Here is a 26,088-nt window from a genome sequence, read left to right as displayed (position 1 = left end):
CAAAAATTCAAATCTACATCGTGCTTTGCGAATTTAGGGTTTTTTAGTGTCGATTTCTACTGGCCTAAATACAATTGTAACTGTGTTAAACATATGGTTTTTAAATAAATATATTTTTCATTTTTTTTTTTTCATTTTCATAGTGAAACACATTCGTGCGAATCATGTGCGAATCGTGCGAATAGCAAGACGAATAACGAGCACGCGTAATATACGTAGGTATATGTGGCGATCAAGTGGCGATCATCGTCATCAGCCTATTATGTTCCCACTGCTGGGACACTTCACGTTTTTTTACATAATATGTAAGATAAGAAAATATTATTTTCTTAGCTATATATCTCAGAAAATATTATTTTCTTATTTTTTATATAAGCTGTTTCGTATAGGATTGTACTTTGAAGATGATCAGTTATTTTTACATAAATGATTAGATTATTAAATGCGTTGTGATTTAATTGTTTTTTGCCAAATAATCGAAACAAAATATAGATATTGTATAGATGTATATAAATCATTACGGAAATGCCTCAGGGAAATGCCCACAGATAAGTTTTGCAGATATCAGGAAAATGTCAAACGATGACGTACCTATGGCGGACTGACAACTGACAAGTGAAGTGCCAAATAACAAATGTCAATGACTGAAAAAGAAGAAATAACAAATAATAATGTTTTAATGATGAGAATTGAAGAGTAATTATTATTAAAGTTATTTAGATATTTTAATAGCTGAATGTTTTGGTAAAAGTTAATAACATTAGCTCTACTAATATCGCCTACACACGTATCAAAACGTTAAAAATCTGAAGCCCGTGGACTCATTACATCTTCACTTCATTTATCGTAATTACTGAGTTTTAAATGATAAGCAGTCAAACAAGTTTTGTGGAGTTTCAAGTAGTTTACGTGTATTCGCGCTAAGCAAGCGTTGTGTCGTTACACGTATGTGATTTACGTCTTGTGGTGACTTCGTTAACTTTCACTTATACGGTGTTGTTAATTGCCGATAAAAATGTCGGCCACTAAAATAAATCCAGATTTACAAAGAGAGCGGGATAATTGCACATTCAATGTTACGGAATTAACCAATTTATTAGATGGTGGTCCTCAAAAAACCGAAGAAAGAAAACAGCGAGGTAATTGTTTATTTGTTCAATAATTCATGCCATGTAGAATTAAATTCTCTTTCACATTTTACAATATTTAAGCACTGACTTCAAAATATAGTTTTCTTATTAGATTTTACTGCATAAAAACAATGTCTTTATCTTTGACCACTATAAGGTTCAATATGTTATCAACATGGAATTAGACCTACTACGGTAAAAATGTACATTAAGGGCCGTTGAAGGGGGGGGTAGAGGGGGGGAGGAGGTGAGGAGAGGGGGAGAGGAACCCCCTCTGTGAAGGGGGAGGTTCGGAACCCCCCCCTTTTCGAGAAAAATGCAAAACAATTTTTGAGGTTATGTTACGAAATGTAATAGGAAAAAGGGGGTAATGGAGAGGAGATTTGGCAGGGAGGGTTGGAAAAAGGAGGGGGGATAAGAATACAACATAAAATACAGTAATTTTTGACATTTTTTTAAATAGTTTCGGGTGAAAATGTAAACTTTTTTAAGGAGGGGGAAACGAGTGGGCTTCGCCAGAAGACTCGCTTCGTCGCCCCCTCGCTTTACAAAAACACTCTAATTGTGTGACAGACAAAACCACGTGGGATCGGGGTGCTCCGATTCGGATCTGCTACTCGAAGTGACCTAACTCGACTCAAGTCGGGGTGCTCTGATTCGGATTAATGCTACTCAAAGTGACCTAATTTGACTCAAGTCAGGGTGCTCCGATTCAGATCTGCTACTCAAAGCGGGCTAACCCAATTGGTGTGCTCGATCTCAAATCGACTTTCGATTTTTTCTTTTATGGTAAAAAAAAATATTTAGAATTAACTGAATGTACTCACAATATGATCGAATTCCCTGAACTAAAAAAAATCCTGATTTTACTGATAAGAGATCCCAGAGATTGTTTATTATGGTACCATTCTTGGGCTACATAAAAATGGATTTATATTTACATTGCAAATACAAATTTGAAAAAAATCGATTTTTCAGAAATCGATTTTTATATTGTGTCAGATACTGCCTTAGCTCCGGCGCTACGGGAAGTGCAGCCCTTCCGCCCTTGCGTGACAAAGCACGGTCGCCCGTACTCCGCTTCGCAGCTTCGGCTTGTTGGTCGCCTTCAGCGACCAGCCTCAGCCGCTCCGCTCCGCACGGCTCCCGAGCTTTGTCACGGCGGGCGAGGGCTGCTCTCCCTCCGCGCCTCCGGCTTTTTACATACACTCTAGGGGTAGGGCAGACAAGACCACGTGGAATTCGGGGTTGACAGCTTCGGTTCTGTGGCAAGTCTTATGATAATGCAATGCTTATTTTAGCGTAACGTTTTTTAGCTAGATTCGGACTTTCGCAGCTTAATATTGAATACATAATATTCCATCATTGAAAAAAATTACATTTTACAAGAATTGTACTTGCAAAAACGAAACGCAACAAAAAAAACAAATGTCAAGATGGTTGCTCGAAATTGTATGAAAAATTATGAAACTTTGATAATTAATTTCTAAAAAACTATATATCTCCGCCGGTTAAGATTTTACGGGTCAGTTACTTAGGCATAGACCTTTCTCCAAAAAAATTTTGGTTGCCCAACTCGATGGCCCTTAAGGTACATTTTAGCCCCTACTACTTAGACATAAGTATACATAGATCAATTAATAAATTGTTTACTGTTGTTAAATACAATATAAAATTTCACAATATTTTTTCTTAATGTTGTATACAAAGTCTAATAGAAAAGTATAACATGTAGGGTCAACCGGGGCAAATGCAACTATGGGGCTATGGCAACTAGTTATCATAACTAATTTATTAGAGTTGTTGTAATATATCGCCACCTATGATTCAATAACTCAACGACTAACAAATCTTACAAGTAATAGATGGTGCCACTACGATGAAAACTATTTGATTGATAGGCCATTGTGTCAAACCGCTATTTTGAAGTTGGTGTGCGTAAAAACAGGTGTCGAGTTTTACAGACAAAAAATTGTTTAGGAGTGATTTTTTGTAGGTGTTTTTGATTGGACAAGATTATCACAAGCCGTTAAGCTTATTTCATTTATATTTATAGTGCGTTAGTTGACCCTATTTTGTGTTATTGATGCAGTTACAATTGCCTCATGAAAATTTCACTGTGGGGTTATTGCAACTGTGAGGTTAGTTACAATAGCCCCTTATATTTTTGTATGAAACTAAAAACACTAGTGATGTGACAGTGTCGATATTTTTATTATGTATCCTTCTTGGTAGTCAAAATATACTTTCTTTATGATTAATTAAAGAAGAACCATCGATTATTTCTTCGATATTATACCCAGAGACGGGTTCATAAGTAAAATTCAAATTAGATAAAAAAAGCGTGGTTAAAGAATATAACTAAAAACGATAGGTAGGATAGTTCTGTGATTGTTCAAGTAATTTTTAGTAAACGGTTGATTAACTAATAAACGTATTTTGTTTGGTTTACGTTTTTAACAATATTTAACACAAAGAATATTATTTGTTCTAACCAAAAACTAAAATTGACTTATTAGGTAGGGGCACTGTAATTTTTTTTGTTGCGATTTAAAGTGGTAAATCAAAGTACATGAGTTTTTCCTCTAAATAATGCGGCGCCATCTACGATCGCTACGTTATTGTAGCAATAGTTCCCTAATACCACAGACTAATAATAATATACTACGTATCTAATACACAATAGTACGATACAAATCACACGCAGAATAATAAAAAAATATCGATGAATAAGTTTTTTGCATTCCCCACACTAATTCTCTAACAAATAGTTGCATTTGCCCCACAATCAGAAAAATAAGTTTTTTTCTGAAAACTAGTCCTTGCTACGCGGTAATACAGTTCAAAATCCTATGAATAACATGAAATATCATAAATATATTCTATATTCGTTGTTTTATATGAAATAGAAGAAGAGCTATGGCAGTTAGTTGCATTTACCCCCGACTAGGGGTTAATGTAACTTTTTCTACCAATTTTAGGAAATATTCTCACTACCAGTTATTTATAAGACTACTGTATTGCTTGATTGGTTTAAAATAATCTTGAATAAATACAAAAAACAATAAATGGGTCAAATAAATGACCAAATATAAAAGGAGATAACTGCAACCGATCAAACTTGAAACTTGTTATTTTTTAGTTGCATTTGCCCCGGTTGACCCTACTTATCTATAAAACAAATTCTGTACAATTAGTTACATAGGTATATAGAATGTTGCATTAGCACATTCATTAAAATTTTAGACACACATTTAAAATGTGATTTTGCTATTTGTCTTGCAAGAATGATACTTTAAAAGCAGTTTCTTGGAACACAAACTTAAATAAGAATGTTTTGTAGAGTGAAGAGGCTAATGCTAAATATAAATTACAAATGTGTAAATAAGATGCAATTTATTTGTCTAATTGCTTGAGATAGAACAGTCATAATATATTATGATATCTAGGCCAGACATATATGTATACTAGCTTTCCACCCGCGGCTTCGCCCGCACAGTCAAAGAAAAACCCGCATAGTTCCCGTTCCCGTGGGATTTCCGGGATAAAACCTATCCTATGTCCCGGGGTAAAAAGTAGCCTATGTCCTTTCTCGGGTATCAAAATATCTCTATACCAAATTTCATGCAAATTGGTTCAGTAGTTAAGGCGTGATTAAGTAACAGACAGACAGACAGAGTTACTTTCGCATTTATAATATTATAGTATGGATTATGTTCTGGTTCTGTATTCACATAAGATTTACATCAAATTATTATTTTGTAGAGGATGTGGTGCTCAAAGAGGGTATCCATAAGGAACCAGTGCCAGCTATATATCTCAGCCATAAGGATAAATATGAGCTGGCTGTTAAGAAATCATGTGCGTTATTTCAAATGATCAGGAGACTACAGGAGGAAGAAAATGCTGGCATGGAAAATTACCAGTGAGTGTTATATCTGTTAAAGATATTAAAAATATTGTTAGGCTTTTGCAGTTGTATGCAATAGATACAGATATATACATATAGTATTTTATTTGATTATTATGTATGTCCTTTGTGTCCATGTTTTTTAAATTATTATGAAAAGTAATTGTTTATTGTATCTTCAATTAAATTTTAATCTTACTGACTTATTAACACAAGTGAATGCTTAGTATGGGATCAGATCGTGCCGTGTGTGAAAATTGTCCTGAAATATTTATTTATTATTACTTACACTTCAACAAATTATTTTAAACCTGTCTGACTCAAGACAACTAATACTTTAACAAAGGATTTAAAATATTTGTATAACTACAGTGGAATCCTTTTATATCATTTTATATAATTTAAAAAATATATTCATGAGTTTCAATCTATAGTGGTTTAAAGTTAACTCAAAAATGGAGCATTTTCGTAAATTTTCTAAAAAATCTTAGAGAAAGTGTAAGAAATGTTATAGTATGCTATATATTCGTGATCTACTCAATAAGCTCTTTCATTTGATACCCCATACGGCATGTTTTGGAAATTTTTATTTTTTTCTTTGTATGCCATATTTAATTACCGGATTGGGGGGAGGGGGACCACAAAACTGGTTGGCAACATCTGTCTTTAGGATGTCTGGGATCTATACAATATATATCAGAAGTCAGAATTAGGTCCGCTATTTTTGCAAACGAAACTCCACTGAGAGTCCGGTCTATTCCTTTATAGTGACATGTTGTTTATTGTGACCAATTTTTAATAAATTGTCGGGTTATATGACGTGTTTGATATTTCCCTTCGATGTCATTGTAAACAAATTCCACTGTATATTTAATTCTTATGATGTGCCAACTTAATTTTATATTTATTTTCCTGTTAGAAGTCATAAAAAATAATTTTTTTATCACACCTTTGATTTGTTGTTTAAAAACATGTAAATGTAAAACTTTTTTTTTCTTATACATATTTTTCATTGTAGAGCTCTCCTGGGCGGTACTTTAGGAACTGCTATTTTCGGTGACGGCAACCCACTAGCCCTGCACTATGTGATGTTTATACCCACTGTTATGGGCCAAGGGACAGTGGAACAGCAGGCCTACTGGATCGGCAGGGCTTTTAATTTGAGCATCATTGGTACTTATGCACAGGTATGTACAATTTTAAAAATTAAGTAATGTGTAGTCTTAAAAATATGAATAATATATGAATAAGGAATTTTTATTTAGAGTTTATTATTTGAATTTAATTACTTAATAGGTTTTTTTTTTGCATATTCTTACATCAGAATTAAATACAAAAGATGATTATAAATTCGTTTAAATACGCTGGGACGTCACATATTCCTTCTAAAAGGGTGATTTTTTTGCTGGTTTCTTTTTGGCAATACTGTTTTTGATAGATCACGCGTGAATCGTGTCTTGTGTCTTTATCAAACTTGTTCAGTTTGGTCTATAATTTAAGCATAAATCGACTTACGAACGAACAAATAAATAAAATTATTGAATTTTACTATCAAAATGCATGCTCGGTTAAGAGAGTGTGAAGTCGGTTAAGAAGTGCGCGATGCACTTCTTCGATTGGCGATTTTTTTTTGCCCAAAATGGAAGAATTGGACATGCCTCACATGTGGTTTCAAAAAGACGGTGCCACATGACACACGGCACGCGAAACAATAGCCCAATTGAGAGCCGTCTTCGGCAAACAGTTTATCTCACGTTTTGGGCCCGTCGATTGGCCGCCTAGATCGTGTGATCTAACGCCTTTGGACTATTTCTTATGCCTACAGGGATAAACCAGCAACGATTGACGCACTGGGAGCCAATATTGAAGCATTTATTCGTGATATACCGGCTGATATGTTGTAGAGAGTGTGCCGAAATTGGGCCTTGCGAATGGGCCATCTAAACCGGAGCCACGGCCAGCATTTGCATGAAATCATCTTCAAACATTAAATTATATTGATCGTTCTATCGATTCCATTATAGATTACAACAAATTTTTCAAATTTTTTGTGTTTTTTTTTGAAAATCAAATCCTAACCTCTTAAAAAATCACCCGTTATATGTGACGTGTTCAATATTATTCTTAGTTTAATCAGATTTTTTTTTATAATAAAGACGGAGTTGGGTCATGGCACCTTCATCCGCGGCCTGGAGACGACGGCGACGTACGACCCGCGCACCAAAGAGTTCGTGCTCAACACGCCCACGCTCACCGCATACAAGTGGTGGCCGGGGGGATGTGAGTATCATGTTACTTATTACTTGTCATACTATACTATATATATACTATACTATACTATATAATATATACTATACTATACTAGCTTTCCACAAGTTTATTTATTTATATATTTATTACTAGCTTCCACCCACGACTTTGTGCGTGCATCCCCGTTTTTCCCCGTTCCCGCAAGAATTTCGGGAAATCCTTTCTTAGCGGATGCCTACGTCCTAACATCTACCTGCATGCCAAATTTCAGCCCGATACGTCCAGTGGTTTGGGCTGTGCGTTGATAGATCACTATATCAGTCACCTTTGAGTTTTTTATATATTATATAGATATTTAATTCAGGTAACAGACAATAAATTGTACAGACCCATAGAATAAATACCTTACAGACTAACATACATATAATAATTTAAAACTAAAACTAAGAATATTAGGTATTATGAGTTTAGTCTAAGACATTCATGGGAATGATATGCTTGACAGTGGTGAAAAGAAGCCTATGCCACTCTTTAGTCTCCTAATCTCCGGACAATAGAACGATTTTTGAAGTGAAACTTCTTAAGGCGCGTTGAGAGTAAAATTTCAAAGTCGAGTCATGGCAATACCGTCACGTCATGGAGTAAGGCGACGATTTTGGTGTCTTTGAATCTTGCTAAATAAGCTTCACTTCTGACACGTATGCTCGGCTCATTTTTGTAAATGATTTTTGCATTAAAAAAATTGGTCCATGGGCACGTGGTGGACGTTTTTTCTATGTAGAGTCATTACTCATTCTTATTTCCCATGCCATACAAATTCAAACAGAATTTTATTTAATGCGTGTATTAATTGGACGTTAAATTCTCTATGACGTTAAATTCTAAAACTATAAAATTATAGTTCCTAGCGAACAAATTAGCAGTTATAATTTTATAAAAATCCATAGAAAATTTAGTGTTTTAACGTAATATATAAAAAAAACTGTAAATCACCGAATAGATGTAGTTTGACCCTAAGTAGAATAATCTTATTGCTATGCAACAACCCTTTTTATTCATAGAAAAAAAAGACGTGTGGCACTCGGGGACTGCCGCGGTAAAGCTATTGCATGCTATGCCTTCAAGCCACACCTCCGAGCCCGTCGGAGTGGGGAGCGTGAGGTTTTTTCGTTACGGAATTTCTGGATTCGGTCCCCGCGTTCAAGGCCCGCGATAGAAGCTATGCAATAGCTTAATAATTCTTATAAATATTTGCACTTAAAACGATAAAAACTATCATTGTTTGATTGTTGTTATTGAATCGGAATTAAACCAGCGTGATAAGATTGCCAAGTCAGTGCCCTTGCAATTAATAATAAAATATTATTTAAATCAATGTTATTAACTAAAATGTTCCCCATTTATTGTATGTTATTAATATTCTAGTAAATTAAACTTGACCTGAGTGGAAACTAGTTACCTACCTAATGAGTATTAATTTAGCAGTAGGTAATTGGCGACAATATCTCTACATACCATTTCCTCAAATCGAATATAACAGAAAAAATAAATAAAACTTTTTTTATTTGTTAACATTTATATATACGAGTCCAAATACGAAACATAATTTATTACCTAATGCACTTTCTAAACATCATAATATATCAAAATATCTATTTCTAGAAAGATCGGAAGCCAGCAATCATAATTATTATGTAAAATATAAATATCAATCACGGATACAGAGATTTGGGCACATAATTTTATCTCTATCGCACTTATCGTCGATAAGGCATCAGGCATGCTTATTACGTATTTAATTTATAAACTATGAATTATTGTCCTCGTGATTTATACGTGAATGAAAAACAGATTTTCCTAAGCGTTTAAAATAATAAATAACCGGTTTGTTCACTGCCAAATGCGAATTTGTGTCTCGAGTTAGAATTTACCTACCTAAATATAATGCTAAGCTAGGCGTGGTAATACGTATATACCTACCTATGGTCATACACAAACGTATAGGTTCTAACATTAAATATAACTTCATATTAATGAATTCATCTTGGAAATAATATAAAACTCATGAAGCTTAATATTAATAAGTTACTTTTGCTAGTCACTACACTAAATTACTGTAAGAATGAATTATTTACAAACATTTGAACGATCTATCGATACTTATTGTGTATTGTTTTAGTTTAGTCATTGTGATGATTCAATTCATTTAACAATTACGATTTGTATATTAGTATAACAAATAATAGTGATCAATTTTCATCCATTTTTCTATCTCTTTTAAAAACATATTTCATGTTTCATATCGGATTATCAAATGAGATCTTTCACAATTGATTAATATTTATATTATAATAAATTGAATAGAAAACACATTTCATCATGCATAATATTATAGTACCTACATACCTACCTATTTTAAATTTAATGTACAGATATTCTCTATTGTGTATTGTCTATTTAAACCATAATTAGAAACAATATATTCACGCCTTCAATACACAGACACAGCTTGACTAGAAAAATATAGGACTTAAATCCCCGCGGATATTTTTTCTTGTTTCTTTAGACAATTTTTGTGCCTTTCAAATATCAGCCAAATTTCGAAGTTTAAACACATCCGGATACATTTTCAATAACTTGTAGAATATTTTTTCAATTACGTAAGTTGTTATTATGTACCGGTTGAATCGTTTAAATTTCTCTGACCTTTTAAGGCTTTTAAAATACAGGCTATTCAGTCGAAGAAAACTTCTTGAGCCTCTTATTCATAGTATACAACTTTCGAGCAATAGGTTATTGACAATGTTGCTAGAAAGTCTGTTTAAATGTTGACGATCCTCTGTCGAAAGAACAATTATTCTTAACTCCGTATTCTCTGACACATGCAGTATTGATAGCAACTTGTTGATAGCAACTCAACAGCATGTTCTACTTAAATATTTACGGGGATTAAAGATGTATACGAGAATTACACTCGTAAACAATATCTTCGGAGTAGTTTGTACATAGTTTTACTGACCTCAAAAAGAGTAGGATAGCAAGAAGTTGAATATGATTTATTTGACCCGACCTCTTTAATACTCCGCTACCTTATCACTACATAGTATAAAACAAAGTCGCATTCTCTGTCCCTATTTCCCTATGTCCCTATGTCCCTATGTCCCTTTGTACGCTTAAATCTTTGAAACTACGCAACGGATTTTGATGCGGTTTTTTTTAATAGATAGAGTGATTCAAGAGGAAGGTTTATATGTATAATAACATCCATTAAATAGTGGAGAAGTACTGTTATTTTTGAGGTTTCTAATGTGATGTCGTAAATAATTACATTTTTTCCGCTTACATTGCAAACGCAGGCTGAACCCTACGAGTTTTATCAAAATAATGTACTAAGTATTGTACACATTGAAAAGGTCTACAGAAAAGTCCGCGATGGCATATGTCTATCTCTTATGGATAACCCACAATAACTTTTTTTTGTCATTTACTTTTTACGACAAATAATGGCTAATTTTCGAAGCGATTTTAACCAATACAGCATTAATCCTTAACCAATTAAATACCTTGAATACATTGTTCATTTAATATAGATCTATATGGCCCTTTACACCGTATGATTTAAGTGAATATTTACGAAGATATTACAGATTTAAAAATTGCGGGACGTACCGTTTGCGGCGGTACCGGCCGGCTGGGCCGCTATGTTTTTATATACAACGTTAAAAGTTTTTCTGTAGTGTACTTAGTATCAGCATTGCACCCGTGCGAAGCCGGGGCGGGTCGCTAGTATATTATAAAATGGTAATAGGTTATCAGATAGTCGTTGTGTCGATGGCCATTGAGATTTATAAACTATAGCTTTGTACCGTGGTTTTCTCCGATAAATATCAATACCCTTATCCAACCTACTAGCTGTTGCCCGCGACTTCGTCCGCGATTACGTCGTTTTAGGTCATTCGTCGTTTAAAAAAAATACGTGACACTTTATTTTTGAATGTTCTTAATTGTCTCTTATAAAATTTAACTACATTAAAATTGAACACTCTGAAAATCTTAAAATCGGAGAAAATTGAAAATCTGAGGAAAACATGAAGGAATGTGATTTAAATTCTACATTACTTAGTATTTCAAATAATAATCTAAATTAAATGTAGATTAACAGTTTGAGCGCACCGTTATAGAATATGTACCTAAGTATTAAATTACGTTAGTTTACATAGTAACAAAACAAAAACACGATGACTTTCTTTCGCGCTCGGTACCACAAACTAAGCATGTTAATGGTACGTGGCCCGCGTCACTTGACCCCCCGCGAGTTCCCCTCCTTTGCTATGCGAAAATACATTCGTCGCCCTGCTGTAGGAAAAATTGTAATACTGTGGCCTGGGCGTTATACACGCCCAGGGAGTTCCTGAGTGCCGATAGACATTTATAACAATCTTATATTAATATCACCATCTTGAGGAAAAGCTTCTAATGTCGATTTAAAACTGCATACATACGAATTAACCTGATGAAACATGTTCTAAAATTGTGAAATGAGTTCAGTTTTAAATTCGAGAAATATTGATAATTCTTGTATTCGACTATTCGTTGTAGTCGAATACAAAATATATTTAAAGAAACTTAGGTTAGCCTTCAGGCAAAAGGGATCCTATCAAATGGTAAACTTGACCTTGTATCTTAAAAGTAAGCATGAAAGGACCTTCTGATAATTGTTGAGCACCAAAGGATCATATTTTGAAACGCACTACTATAAGAGCGAATATTGTCTAAGAACTGTTTAGATTGCACGTCATGTTCCTCTAAAAGTAGTGATTTCAAAGGTTCCGGTGTATCTTCAAACGAAAGCCGACTCCTTACTCCACTTTAAAGCATTACAAAAATAACATACTACGTTAATATCGCCTATACAGAAGATGATCTGTAATCAATTGTGAGGTTATAAGAAAACCCACTTTTATATTTGTCGGACCCCACCACCGAATTCGTAGATTGATCTTCTATGTTTACCTCTAAGTCATTAAGACTATGCGAAATCTGTCTGCAGTAAGAGGGGCCTCTCGCTATTCGTCCGTTTCCAGAGACCGAATAGTTTCAATTCTTAATCTTTCATTAAACAAACTTAATAATCGTTTTTGTCTCAATTAATTGTAATATTCGCGTCCCTACTCTAGTCATTGCTTATGCTCATGTTCATCTTCAAGAGATCGAATAATATTATGGTGCACCCTATCATTTGTCAAACGGTCTTCATATTGAGTAAAAGTTTCAGATTCTCGAGATAAAATGTGACGGCCGTGATCAGCTGTGAGACGTTATACCCTCTCAGTGAAGGTTTCGGTCTCACGGGATAGTACATGCCGTTCGCGGTCAGCTGTGAGCCGCAATTCTCGTTGTGAAGCGGTTTCAGGTTCTCGGCATAACACGTGTTGTTTTCGGCCTAGAGTATACCTCTAACGATTCTTGAGAACTCTTATTTCTCATTTTCTTAGCTTTGCTCGAATTTCGAGATAAAGATTTTTTAGGTGGCACTGATGCATGAAAATAAAAATTGAGTTAAAACGGACTGAGAGTGTTATAGACAAATATAATCAGAAAGCTTCGAACTCCTAAGCTATCGGAAGTTACACGTGTTATTGTGAGTCAACCATAAAAGATAGACATTTATGATGTCGGGAGATATTTTTTATATAATAAGGAGAACATTTCTTTCTGAATACATGATTTCTGTGTAGCTTTAACCATTAAGGTTGCACACGCGACGAAAGCTTAAAAATGGAGTTACTGCTCTGCTCAGGAATATGAAAAATAATTGTACCAAGTTTCGTTTAAATCCGTCGAGTAGTTTTTGTTTCTATACCGGTTATACGGACAAAAATTTTACTGTTTGCTTCTTTGGCATCAGTGTCGATCCCTAATCACCCCGTGATAGTTATTTAGGAAATATATTTCATGTACAGATTTAATATACCTAAGTATACATAATATATTTAGATTCCAATTTCCATGTAACGTTAAATTCGACTATACAATAACTAACAGACAACGCAGGTTACTCTCGTTTCCGTAAGTTGAGGCGGCTACATATTCGGTCCTCATAACATCACTTTTAGTGAACGAAACGACAGCGCGGTTTAATTCGATGCCAACACCATCAGAAAAAAGGAAATATTTTTAATTGTGAAAAAATATTATGATTTACACTATTTTAATATAAAATATATGGCTGTGAGTGTGTAAAAATAAATCCAGCTAGTTTCACATCACACTTATGTTTATAATTAGCTATACGACATGAAAATATACATATTAATTACCAAGCAATAATCATACAGGTAAATACTGAACAAAAGTATTAACAGTCAAAGTTTATTTTTACTAACATTTAACAACACCCATGTAAATGATGAAGAAATGATAATTATCAACGAACTAACCTTTTCTATAATACTTAACACAGCACATTTTTTAAATTATCTTGCTCAACTCTGCTCAAAAATTTGAGGGTTTTGTTGGAACTGTAATGTGTCAAAACTATGATATATCTAAACTACGATACAACTTGCATGCGGAAATGCTCATTACAATCAGTGAATTTAAAGAATAACTAACAACAACTATTCAATTTTATTGAGCTGATGAATATCTTTTGCCTGGAAGAGATCACCGCCGCCTAATAAATATACTGTGTTTTCTTATAAAATCGTAACATAATTTCTTTTATCTACTAAATTTTAATAAATAAGTTCTTTTTGTTATTTTTATCTAAAAATGATCTTGAGCTTATATTAGGCAAAAGTATACATTAACTTTTTATAATTTCAGGACCGCACCTTAAATGGGGTGCTCGGAAAATATGCCTACGGATTATTAATAGAGAAATGATACCTACACAACAAAGTTATGTTGGTTCCATTTTATTTATAAAATATAATGAAAATGGGCAAATATAAAACATATTATGTAAAATGATTAAAAATAAATAAATGAAGCAACTACGATTCAAAGAAAACATCTTTTTCAGTGTGAAAATGCTCTAAGCAATCCTGGATGATGAGTAGGTATAATATCATGTACTCTCATCCCAGTACGGTCGGTACCTCGATAGCCATAACGATAAATATTATAATCAGATAACAGCAAAGTCAGAATAAAAATCATAACTTGTACAGTTGTGAGTGCAAAATTTATGTTTCATTTGGCAATAACATTTTTTTCGGTACTAAAACGTAGTAGTTTGATATGTGGTTGGCTGCCCCTCCTCTCCTTCCTGAAAAATATCCTCCAAAATTACCCGAGATACTTCCAATGATTGAACCATACGTTGGACATTAACTTCAGTCAAAAATTGACGAAGCGGATGATTACTAATTTCCACTTAATCCTTGCTGCCACTATCTTCATCATCAAATCATCAATTTTCAAGTGTTGTTGTAAAATTGTCAGCAGAAATAGTCTTCCAAAGGCGATATAATTTTATGAACATTGAATCTGTAAATAAAAAATCAAACGTTAATAATTGTAAATCAATAAAAAAAGCTACTTACATATAAAATTTTATCAACAAACTACTGTTCCCAACGCACCTCAAAATCTTGTAAAAGTCAAAAAGAATTCATCATTTTATTATTTCATTCTAAAAGTGTAATATAAAACCATTATAAAACCAATAAAAAACATGAATTGCTATCATTATAAAAATAAATACCTATAAAAGTAACAACTTACCTTTTGTGGGAACGCATGGTGAAAATTCACAAAACACGAAGATTGAATTTGATATTTTTGGTTTTATGACATTTATTTTAATTTTATTTATTTATTTATTCAAATGCTTTATAAATATAAATTTATAAATAATAAATTTATAAAGAATAGAAACATTCGATCACGAAATTATGTGGGTTCGAGTCCCGCCTCGTGATCGAATTTTTTCTATTCTTTATAAATTTATAAAACACGAAGATTAAAAATGTAACCAATGAACACAATCAATATTAGATTAATTGTAATGGTGTCTAGTTTGACTTAAAATAATAAACATCTACCCTCACTTTTAAAAATGTAGTATATTCACACGAAATATAAGCGCACCTTATAGGGAAGGGAAGATATGGGTTAAAGAGTTAAATAAATAACATGATTATATTTAAATTATTAATTTTCAACAGTTGTTCAGTAGTGATAACATGTAAATTGATTTGATTTTTACGAAATCTCATAGATGGCGCTGTTTCAAATTTGTCTTTATACTACTAAATTCATTAAACTGTTTCTCTGCCCAAATTACGTAAATGACATAGTTTTATTTTGTAAAGCTAGATAATAGCATGGCTTACTCGAAACCAACATTTAAACATGAGTCTTTAGATTGTACGCTGTCGTAGTACACGGAATATGTAAGAAAAATAAAGGTTCACAGCTCCTCCCGCGAAGGTGATATCATGATAATATGTTTAAACTATCCTCACCCGACCTCTTAGGAATATTCATGCAAAATTTGAAGTAAATCTATGCAGTACTTTCTGAGATTAGCCCGGAAATACATACAGACAAACAGACAAACAGACAAACCGACAAACAGACAAAAATTCTAAAAACTATATTTTTGGCTTCTATATCGATTATAGATCATGGATCAAGTATTCTTTTAAAAAAATATTCAATGTACAGTTTTGACTTTCCTACGATTTTATTATATGTATAGATATAGATACTCGTTCTACATCCATGCGAAATTTCATCACACAATTATTTGATTATAACTGATTATGCATAAAAAGTATCATACATCCATCTTTCCTCCAAGTTTAATACCAGTTCATCCATTCAGTTTTTTTACATAATAAAAAAATGAACAATTCTGTCCTTGTGCGGTTTCCAAAATCTATTTTATAGCTCTCAATTCACAAAGAAACAATTTTATAAGGCTCTCATAATATGCTAATTCTATGGCCTTACATTGTGTGTCAACATTGCTTGTTAATAATACTGAGGTTAAAGTCCATGCAGATCATTGTTATCAGACAAAACTTGTTTCATTTAATTTTATCTCGTTGCACACAATTGATATTCCCACGAAAACATTGTTTCGACTCATGCATTACAAACTGTTTGATAGCTAATAGCAATTTTTATACACTGCTTTTTGCAACGAATACTTTATATGAATTAATTTGCATAAGAAAATTACAAATTATTAAGCTATTGGATAGCTTCTATCGCGGGCCTTGAGCGCGGGGACCGAATCGAGAAATTCCGTAACGAAAAAACCTCACGCTCTCCACTCCGACGGGCTCGGAGGTGTGGCTTGAAGGCATAGCATGCAATAGCTTTACCGCAGCAGTCCCACACGTCAGTGCCACGAGTGCCACACGTCTTTTTTTTTTAATAACTAACAAGTGTTTCACTTTTTGTCGCTCGGCAAAATATGCCGAGATTTGTCGTCCACCAATTTATCGAAGAAACATGTTGGAAAACGGCGCTTTGTTTGTGTAAATACAATTTTCAAAAAAACTAATGGTTGAAAGAAGAACACAGACTAAACAACTATTTCTCTATTTCCAGTGGCTCATACAGCGAACTACTGCGTTGTAATGGCCCAGCTCTACACCCAGGGCAAATGTCACGGCATTCACCCGTTCATAGTGCAATTGCGTGACGAAGAGACACACATGCCACTACCTGGTATTAAAGTGGGAGAAATCGGTGCCAAACTTGGCATGAACGGCACTAATAATGGCTTCCTAGGATTGGAAAATGTCAGGATACCTAGGGATCACATGCTGATGAAGAACTCTCAAGTTCTAGAGGTAAGGACTTAAAACAATACGTAGGGAAATATTTATTTATTGGTAGCGGTAGGTACAATATAAAACAGAACCCTAAAAAATAAGTCAATAAAAAATCTGAATAAATAAGGCCAGTCAGCTGTCAGATCCGGCCTGTGCTGTGACGTTTTAAAACATTTACAGAACTTTTTTTCCAGTGCGCCCTTTTTATAAATATACAAAGATCTCGAGCTATGGCTTTCAGAGCAACTAGAAAAAAAATTGAAGTATCTTTTCTAGTTACTTTCCTTTTAACGGTCAAAAAATCTTTGACAATACATTTTGACCTATTCTGAACTGAATATATACTTTTTCTCAATTCATGTTTCTTTAATAGGATGGCACTTACGTAAAAGCGCCAAGCTCGAAACTGGCATACGGAACGATGATGTTCGTCCGCGTGATGCTCGTCAATGACATGTGCAACTATATGGCGAAAGCGGTTACCATAGCAACCAGGTACTCCGCTATAAGGAGACAGTCGCAGCCGAAACCGGAGTAAGTGACTTTTTATTTCAATGGTCTAATTTATTAATGAGGTATTCGATTTAATGTATATTCAATGCTCTATTAGTCGATATAGGAATTTTTAGTTTATTTGAGGGTTTAAATATAAAGAACGAATATTATTTATGATTGTCAAGCAAGATTAAGAAAAATAAAAACCAGCACATAACTTAAGTTTAAAAGAGACAAGACCTGCTCCTATTAGTATTACCTATTATAGTTCAACAATCCCTTATGATTTCCCTGGTGTCAATTAGTGAAGGTGCCCAAAAAAATATTTACACTATCCAATTTTCAATATTCCCGAAAACTACCCTCGTTTTCTAAGCACTTCAATACACACACACATTTAACTAACATAACACTTACAGCGAACCAGAACCCCAAATCCTCGACTACGTGACGCAACAGCACAAGCTATTGGTGGGGATAGCGTCTGTGCACGCGTTCAAACTGAACGCTGATTGGATATGGAACATGTATAATAATGTTACTGCGGAATTAGAGTCAGGGGATATGGAGAGGTTGCCTGAGGTTTGTTTATGTTTATTGATTTGTTTCTAGATATTTACTTAAAACTGAAATTATAAAGCATGTAAGTCAAAACATAATAAATTATATATACTAAAACCTTCCTCTTGAATCACTCTATCTATTAAAAAAAACCGCATCAAAATCCGTTGCGTAGTTTTAAAGATTTAAGCATACATAGGGACATAGGGACAGAGAAAGCGACTTTGTTTTATACTATGTAGTGATATTACATAATGTTGCAGCTGCACACTGTCATGCCACCTCAAGTCATTCATAAAACATAATGTTGCATCCACACGCACCTTTAAAGTACTTATAAAATATACAACATAATGTTGCAGCTACACGCTCCCTCATGCTACTTCTTTACACAACATAATGTTGCAGCTACACGCTCCCTCATGCTACTTCTTTACACAACATAATGTTGCAGCTACACGCTCCCTCATGCTACTTCTTTACACAACATAATGTTGCAGCTACACGCTCCCTCATGCTACTTCTTTACACAACATAATGTTGCAGCTACACGCTCCCTCATGCTACTTCTTTACACAACATAATGTTGCAGCTACACGCTCTCTCCTGCTGCCTAAAAGCCGTAGTAACATCAGATGCAGCAGAATGCGTTGAACGGTGTCGACTCGCGTGCGGCGGCCACGGGTACATGTTGTCGTCCAACTTGCCGCTCACGTACGGTTTAGTGACGGCCGCGTGTACGTATGAGGGGGAGAATACGGTGTTGCTGTTGCAGACTGCTAGGTGAGTTACGATAATTATATAATAAACATGTCATAGTTCAGGATCCCTCGCCCATTTTTGCACTTGATTACTATCAAGCTAATTTTCCGTGAGTAGCTTTATTTTGATGAGACACCCAATAATTTCTTGTAAGAAACTCTCGATTGTGGTAGCTTACAGAGGTACCAAGGATAAAATGTTTTGATTTGATGGTTCTCAAATATTGGTACCTCTGTAAGCTACCACAATCAAGAGTTTCGTACAAGAAATTATTGGGCGTCTCATCAAAATAAAGCTACTCACGGAAAATTAGCTTGATAGTAATCAAGTGCAAAAATGGGCGATGTATCCTGAACTATCATGTTCTCTAAAAATATATTATGATGGAAATAATAAACATACAATCGTAAAAAAACTGACTGACGTATTAGAATCTTTGAATTTTGAAACTGATACAATTTGCGTTCGTATATTGTAAACAAGGATGACCTTTTAAAAAATTACCTAATTATATCAAAATGAAAAAAAGGATCCAGTAGCTTTTATTATATATTATTATTTATTATATAAACTAGACTTTATAATAATAATTGTAGATTTCTTTATATTTAATTTAATAAATGATAAATGCCATCAAAACACTACAGACTTTCAGGTACCTACTGAAAGCGTGGCATAAAGCTTTTAACTTGTGAAAGAATCTTCGGAATCGTTGTAGTTTTTTTGAAGTGAAACTTCTTTATCGGGGTTGGAAAAAAATTTAGTGTAACATTTTTTCGTTACACGCCATCTTGTTCTTATCCCTACCGACGTGATTCGACGTATTTCTGTCAAGTTGCATATAGTAAATTGTTTTTTGAAAAATAAGGTTATAAAGAAGTTTCACTTCTTACGTGTGTACACTAGTACACGCACACATTTTTTTTATTAACTAATATTATAAGTATAATATATTATATAGATTTATAAAACGAAATAGCAAATCCATATAATATATTCTCACAGGTACCTAGTAAAAGCGTGGCACCAATCGGCCGCGGGTGGTACACTCCCACCCACAGTGGGGTACATCGCTAGAACTGGGGCTCGACGATCACCGCCGTGGGATAACTCCATACAGGGCATCGTGGACGGGTTCCATACTGTTGCTGCTGGGTGAGTTTAACCACGTTTTTTATGACAGGAAAAGCAAAGGAACATATGGGCTGATAATAATATGATATCAAATATGTATGGTCAAATATATACGTATAGAAACTTGCTGTCAAAACAATTCCGAATATTTTAGCAGGCGTACGTATACATTATTAAATATTACTGTTTTTCTGTTCCGCCTCATATTCATTTTTCTTTTTATTATTACGTCTGACTTAGTTCACTACTCTGAATATGTATCTAGTTGTTCTTTAATACAAATATAATCACTACATTCCTATTGGCATAAATTTATTATCATATAAGTCAATAAAATCAACTTTCTAAAGAACGTCACTCATCCTAATTAACACTTTCTTTCAATATTAATACAAACAAACATAATATAACATAATATTATGTTTTTATTCTAGAAAAATCGGTCTGTGCGTCGCTCAAATCGAGAAACGACAGAAGACTGGAATGTCGTACGAAGACGCGTGGAACATGACTTCAATTCAGCTAGCTTCGGCGTCTGAGGTAATTTTTTTTGTATTTGTCTTAACAATAATTGGATAAATTGACCGATGGGCAGCGTTGGCCCAACAAATGATCGTCGATGTTTGCCATTGCGGCAATTATGAATAAACATCTACAATGACGGCCGATCATAGACATTTAGGCGCTTTACACTATCGTGATTGGCTCTACTCGCCCAACGAAGAAATTGTGAATCAAATTGTGAAGGGGGCCCGTAAATGAAATGAAATGAAAATACGTTTATTATGGACATATGAAAAAAAATAGATACAATTTAGTTGAAAAAAAAAAAGGAACTTAAAAAAAACGTATGCCATAATAGGCATGACGACAGTATCCATAAATGATCGTATTAGTGTTTTTAAGGGAAAATGTATAATAGATAAATTACATATAGTGACTTAGAAATCTTAAAAACATGGCCCTTCGCTCATGGAGCTACTCAAAAATGACTGAACTAATCAGTAATTACGATTACAAACCAGTTACAAATTGTATCTCGCATACAACGCTACTCAAGTTATAAAGTTTCAGTCACTTGTTTGCTCGTTCATTTTTATCATAAAAAACAAAGAAACTCGGGAAACCAGTAGCGTGGAGACCGGCACGACGCGTCGCGCGTGATTTGTTGCTAACGCGTTACTCACCAGTTAGTAACTAGTCGCGTCGTGTGCGAATCTCCATAGAACATGTATGGGCTGTGACGCTCAGACAACTCGTTAGTAATTTGAGTTTGTGACTAGTTCTTTTTGAGTAGCTCCATGAGCGAAGGGCCTAAGATTAATGAGATTATCAATAAAATAAAACATTGAAATACTGCAGTTGGCCATTTTGACTAAAACACGCGTGACGTCACGCTTAAGTAAACAACTCACGTCAGATGTTTTTTGTTGTTATGAATATGTTGAGAATACGCATTTTTATTTATTTTCTATTGTTTCACGTATGCTTTATCGACTCAGAACAGAAATATAATTGCGAATTCACGAATACATGGTTCGGGGTTCTCCGCGCCAACTTTATACAATCATTTCTTATTATTTTCTCGCTTAAAATAATTACTAACACATTTTTGAGCATTATTTTTATGTGGATTCACACTGCAATACTGCACACCACTTATAAACTTTGAAATTCGTTTCTATAACACATATTAAATAAATATTTTTTTAATTTTCTTCGCAATGCGTACAAATAATTACGTATTTACCAAAATGTGACGTCACGCCTACGCCATGACACCTGCGAGCTGTTTTGGCACAGTTAATAAATATTTTTTGGAAAATGGCTTTTATCTTCGTTAAATTTAAGTATATTACCGAAATATAGGGTTTTTCTTGTATAGTAAACGTATACACACATTATGGAAGAAGATTTCAAAATCTTTCGTCATGCCTATTAGGCCAGCCACTCAGTGTGTCATCACTGATTTTCAGTGGCCGCCTTAGGCCGTGTCTGCACTGCGGATATTTTCCGTAATATGTTTAAATATTAATTTCACAGTGAAGTTCACCAGATATGTAAAGTGACGTTGGTATTCTGCTACACAGGCGCGCGGACTACTAAACTAAACAACCAAGTCCGCGCGCCTATGTAGCGGAACGGCAACATCGCATGAGCATCGGTGGAGCGGAATGGCAACGACGCACGCTCGCTTGCATCGGAACAATAACGTAGCATGAGCGCCTGTAGAGCGGAGCGGCAACGTCGCATATCCGCAACTGTTACGAAGCGGCAACAGCTCGCGCGCTGGTGCAGCGGAACTGTAACGTCACACGTGTCCCGGCGCAGCGGATCGGCAACGTCGCATGAGCACCGGTGGAGCGAAGCGCATTTAGCACGTGTGCTTATTTAGAGAAACGGCAACATCGCACGCGTGCCTATTTAGCGGAACGACTACGTCTTATGTGCGGCTGCAGCAATGACATTCTATATGGCGCTACCTTTTAAATGTCGACCGAGCGTATGAACTCGCATCGGCCATTGTTGCACCATGCCTGCAGTGCATGTTTTTTGTACTAAAAAAAAGTTTCGCATCGGTCATTGTGGCACTACGCGTAGACACGACATGTATGTTTTTTGTACTAAAAAAAGTTTCGAATCGGTCATTGTGGAACTACGCGTAGACACGACATGTATGTTTTTTGACGTGACAACGTCTTTATAATTCAATAAAGCCGGCTGCACGCACGAAAAAACATGACTCATGCGGCGTTACCTCGCTCTGAGGCGTTCCATGTAAGGCTTGAAGTGCAAGTGAGAGCGTAGAACGAGCGACAAAGAAGCACAATCGGACGTTGTCACGTTCAACTATCGTCAGCAAACCGACTTTACAGACAACCAATTTTTTGTATGTAATTACTTATTTTTATTACTTACAGGCCCACTGCCGAGCAATAATCCTAGCAACATACTACAAAGAAACCGAGCAGCTGGCCAAGACCGTGTCGGCGGAGCTGCGACTAGTGTTGCTGCAGCTCGTGGATCTATATGTGCTGTACTGGGCGTTGCAAAGAATTGGTGACTTATTGAGGGTAGGTTATATAAACAAGTGGATGGTCAAGAGTGTGTCGGCAGTGTTATATGCCAAGTTACATAAAGTATATAAATTTATGAATAATCTTTACTAATATTATAAAGCTGAAGAGTTTGTTTGTTTGTTTGTTTGAACGCACTAATCTCGGGAACTACTGGTACGATTTGAAAAATTATTTCCGTGTTAGATAGTCCATTTATCGAGGAAGGTTATAGGCTATATTTCATCACGCTACGGGCAACAGGAGTGGAGCCACGGGGGTGAAACCGCGCGGAGCAGCTAGTATAATATATAATTTATAAATACATGCATAAGTTTATAAATTTATAAGTTACATAAATCTTTTAAATATATGGACAATTACTTGATAGATTTTTTGTGTTTTTTTCTAATATACATTTCTACAAAAATTCAAGCCATATGCAAATGGTACCTCTGAAAATCTTAATTCTACAGGGTATGTCAAATAATCGAACTACATATATAATTATATGCAAGTAAGTTAACTGATCAACGCGACTAGATTAATAATTTTACCGGCTCGAAGGACCAGGTGTTGTTTTTTTGTTTTACTACCTAATCATTTATGTCTATGCTGCTATTTGAGTTTGACTTTTATTACTGTATGTTATTATTTGGATTTGACTTTGACATTTTGTTTGAGTTAACAGTTTGACATTTAAAAAAAAAAGTCAAACTCAAGTCGAGTTTGACGTTTTTTTTTTAGTTTGAGTTGAGTTAGAGCTGAGTTTGAGTTGCACTTGCAGTTCACGTCGATATCGGAGCGCGACATCGAGCAGCTGCAGGGCTGGTACGAGCTCACGCTCAGCAAACTTCGTCGCAACGCTGTCGGACTCGTGGACGCGTTCGATATTAGGGATGAGGTAATGTAATTTTATTGTTTATCACTTTTTTTTAACCATTTATTGACAGAATCATATAAACATACAAAAAAAAGACGGGTTGCACTCCGGGAGTGCCGGCAGAAGTGAAAACTTGATTATAAACGTTGAGCATGTTTGATATTTTGGAATGGTATCCGTCTTACGCTTTTTCGATCAGGTCACGTGACCTGACGCGAGTTTAAGATTTTATACCCATTACAGAAAAATTGCTCAACGCTAAAAAAGTTTTCACTTCAAGAACACCACATAAATCGACACATTGTGGTGTAATGTTCACATGCATTCTAAACGTCAAACAACTATTAGATAGATTAACGTACCAAAAACAGTATTTTTTACGAAGTATAATAATATAGAATAGCTATTATACACAAATAAGTTCAACCTTATTGGGATGTATTAAAGTCGGATTTTCAAGACACCAAAACATTCTTTTGTCGCTAATTGTATATATTGTACATTCATGTTTTGATAAAACCTAGACGAGAATTATATCGCCATTTTAAGGACAACTAAATTAACTTTTATTGTAATATATTTTTTATATTTTTTTCAGATTTTAAATTCAACACTAGGTGCGTACGACGGCAACGCATACGAACGACTTATGGCCGAAGCAATGAAGAGTCCTCTCAACGCAACTCCGGTTAATGATAGCTTCCACAAATATCTTAAACCTTTTATGCAAGGAAAACTGTGATTTAATAATATAAGGGAAAAACTTGAAAAAATATTGAAAAAAATATTTTTTTTTTTGCGAAAAAGTTAATTTGATGTTTGAAAATGTTACTATTGTGATTAAATTTTGTAATAGTTTAAAAAAATAAAAAACCTGTATTAAGTATACCAAAAATCCAAGAAAAAATCTTCTTAGGACTGATTTTAATCCCTTAAATATTAAAACAAGACTTATGTATCTTAAAAAGTAGTAAAACCGGGTTTGTTCAAATTAATAAAGTTTACTTTTATCATATTTTATGAACAAGATAAACAAATACAATTTTCTATATTAAAAAAAAAACGTGCTCAAAATATATATAAGTTTGATAATATAACAAATTTAAAATTTTTATTTATATTTACAAGTAGTTATTTTTATGTGATCAATATTTTATAAAAGTATTGATTTGGTGTGGATTAGCCTGTACTTATAAGAAATTATCATTTTATACTATAAAAAATAGGGATGTAACGATACATGATTTTGCCGATACGATACCGATACCGATATTTGTAGTAATGTATCGGCGATACCGATACCGATACCGATATCGATGGCTTGGTAGAAAAATAAATAGTGAATTATGCATAAAAAGTTACCAACATTTAACAGAGACAACTGTTAATCGTATTCTTTTAAATAAAAATGCCAAATCAAAAAACAACAAAACCATTTATTTTAGTATTATTATTTTACGAAGTCAGTTAAACTTTAAGTAATACACATACAATCAGTACCTAATAAAAGTTTACTATAATTGGTAGAGTTTTTTCAGAAAACAAAGTGCGCACGCGCGGGCGGCGCGGGCGGCATCGTTCATTGGGCGCGGATTTTTGAATTATTTGATATCAAAAAAATTGGTTGTTTGTAAAGTAGGTTTACGATCGAGATGTTTACGTGATAATATAATGCAGTGGCAGCGCTCGAGATGAAATGGGAGATCGGTCCGTCTCTCTCTCGTTATACCTGCGATCGCGCTCGTGAGGTTTTGGTGTGCCACAAGTTTATGAACATGTCACCCGACTAAAACGATTTTAAAAACGTTATCACGTTAAAAATTAAAAAAATTCAAAATTATTTATTTCTTTCCTTTACATAAACAAATTTGTGATTGGAACACTCCTAGTAAGCAAATAAAATGCTTGTGTCAGGAGGTTCCGCTCTTCCTTAACACTATTACAGAAACAGAAATAAAACAATATGAATGAATACAATGCAAAAACATAAAAGAAAAGAAAGAATTTAATAAAAAAATATCGGTATCGGTTGATTTATTATCGGCGATACCGATATATCGGCTTGCCGATATATCGGCCGATATATCGGTATCGGTATCGTTACATCCCT

At 34.4% G+C, this 26,088-nt stretch overlaps 1 protein-coding gene across 1 annotated transcript; it reads left to right on the top strand.

Moving 5' to 3' along the window:
• Nucleotides 1-627: 627 nt before the first annotated feature.
• Nucleotides 628-24,851, top strand: LOC149487496 (acyl-coenzyme A oxidase 1-like). Its single transcript, XM_089696114.1, has 13 exons — nucleotides 628-1,139; nucleotides 4,896-5,055; nucleotides 6,059-6,227; nucleotides 7,197-7,320; nucleotides 16,861-17,105; nucleotides 17,461-17,621; nucleotides 18,002-18,164; nucleotides 18,736-18,926; nucleotides 19,911-20,060; nucleotides 20,474-20,579; nucleotides 22,961-23,113; nucleotides 23,883-23,999; nucleotides 24,577-24,851. Exons 1-13 carry the CDS (start codon nucleotides 1,016-1,018, stop codon nucleotides 24,718-24,720), a joined length of 2,007 nt encoding a protein of 668 aa, XP_089552240.1. The 5' UTR covers nucleotides 628-1,015; the 3' UTR covers nucleotides 24,721-24,851.
• The last annotated feature ends 1,237 nt before the right edge of the window (nucleotides 24,852-26,088 follow it).

This window comes from Colias philodice, chromosome 6 (genome assembly GCF_061535455.1).
Source record: "Colias philodice isolate Cphi_HAF_F1 chromosome 6, ilColPhil1 Martin Lab GWU primary, whole genome shotgun sequence".
Taxonomy (NCBI): Eukaryota; Metazoa; Arthropoda; class Insecta; order Lepidoptera; family Pieridae; genus Colias; species Colias philodice.
This window is presented reverse-complemented; position numbering and strand designations above follow the sequence as displayed.

What these genes read in the sequence shown, in the direction of transcription:
- LOC149487496 (XM_089696114.1), top strand. Translation starts at nt 1,016, where the DNA reads ATGTCGGCCACTAAAATAAATCCAGATTTACAAAGAGAGCGGGATAAT. An exon ending in GCTGGCATGGAAAATTACCA is followed by an intron (nt 5,056 to 6,058) that starts GTGAGTGTTATA and finishes TTTTCATTGTAG; the next exon opens with AGCTCTCCTGGGCGGTACTT. An exon ending in CAAGTGGTGGCCGGGGGGAT is followed by an intron (nt 7,321 to 16,860) that starts GTGAGTATCATG and finishes CTCTATTTCCAG; the next exon opens with TGGCTCATACAGCGAACTAC.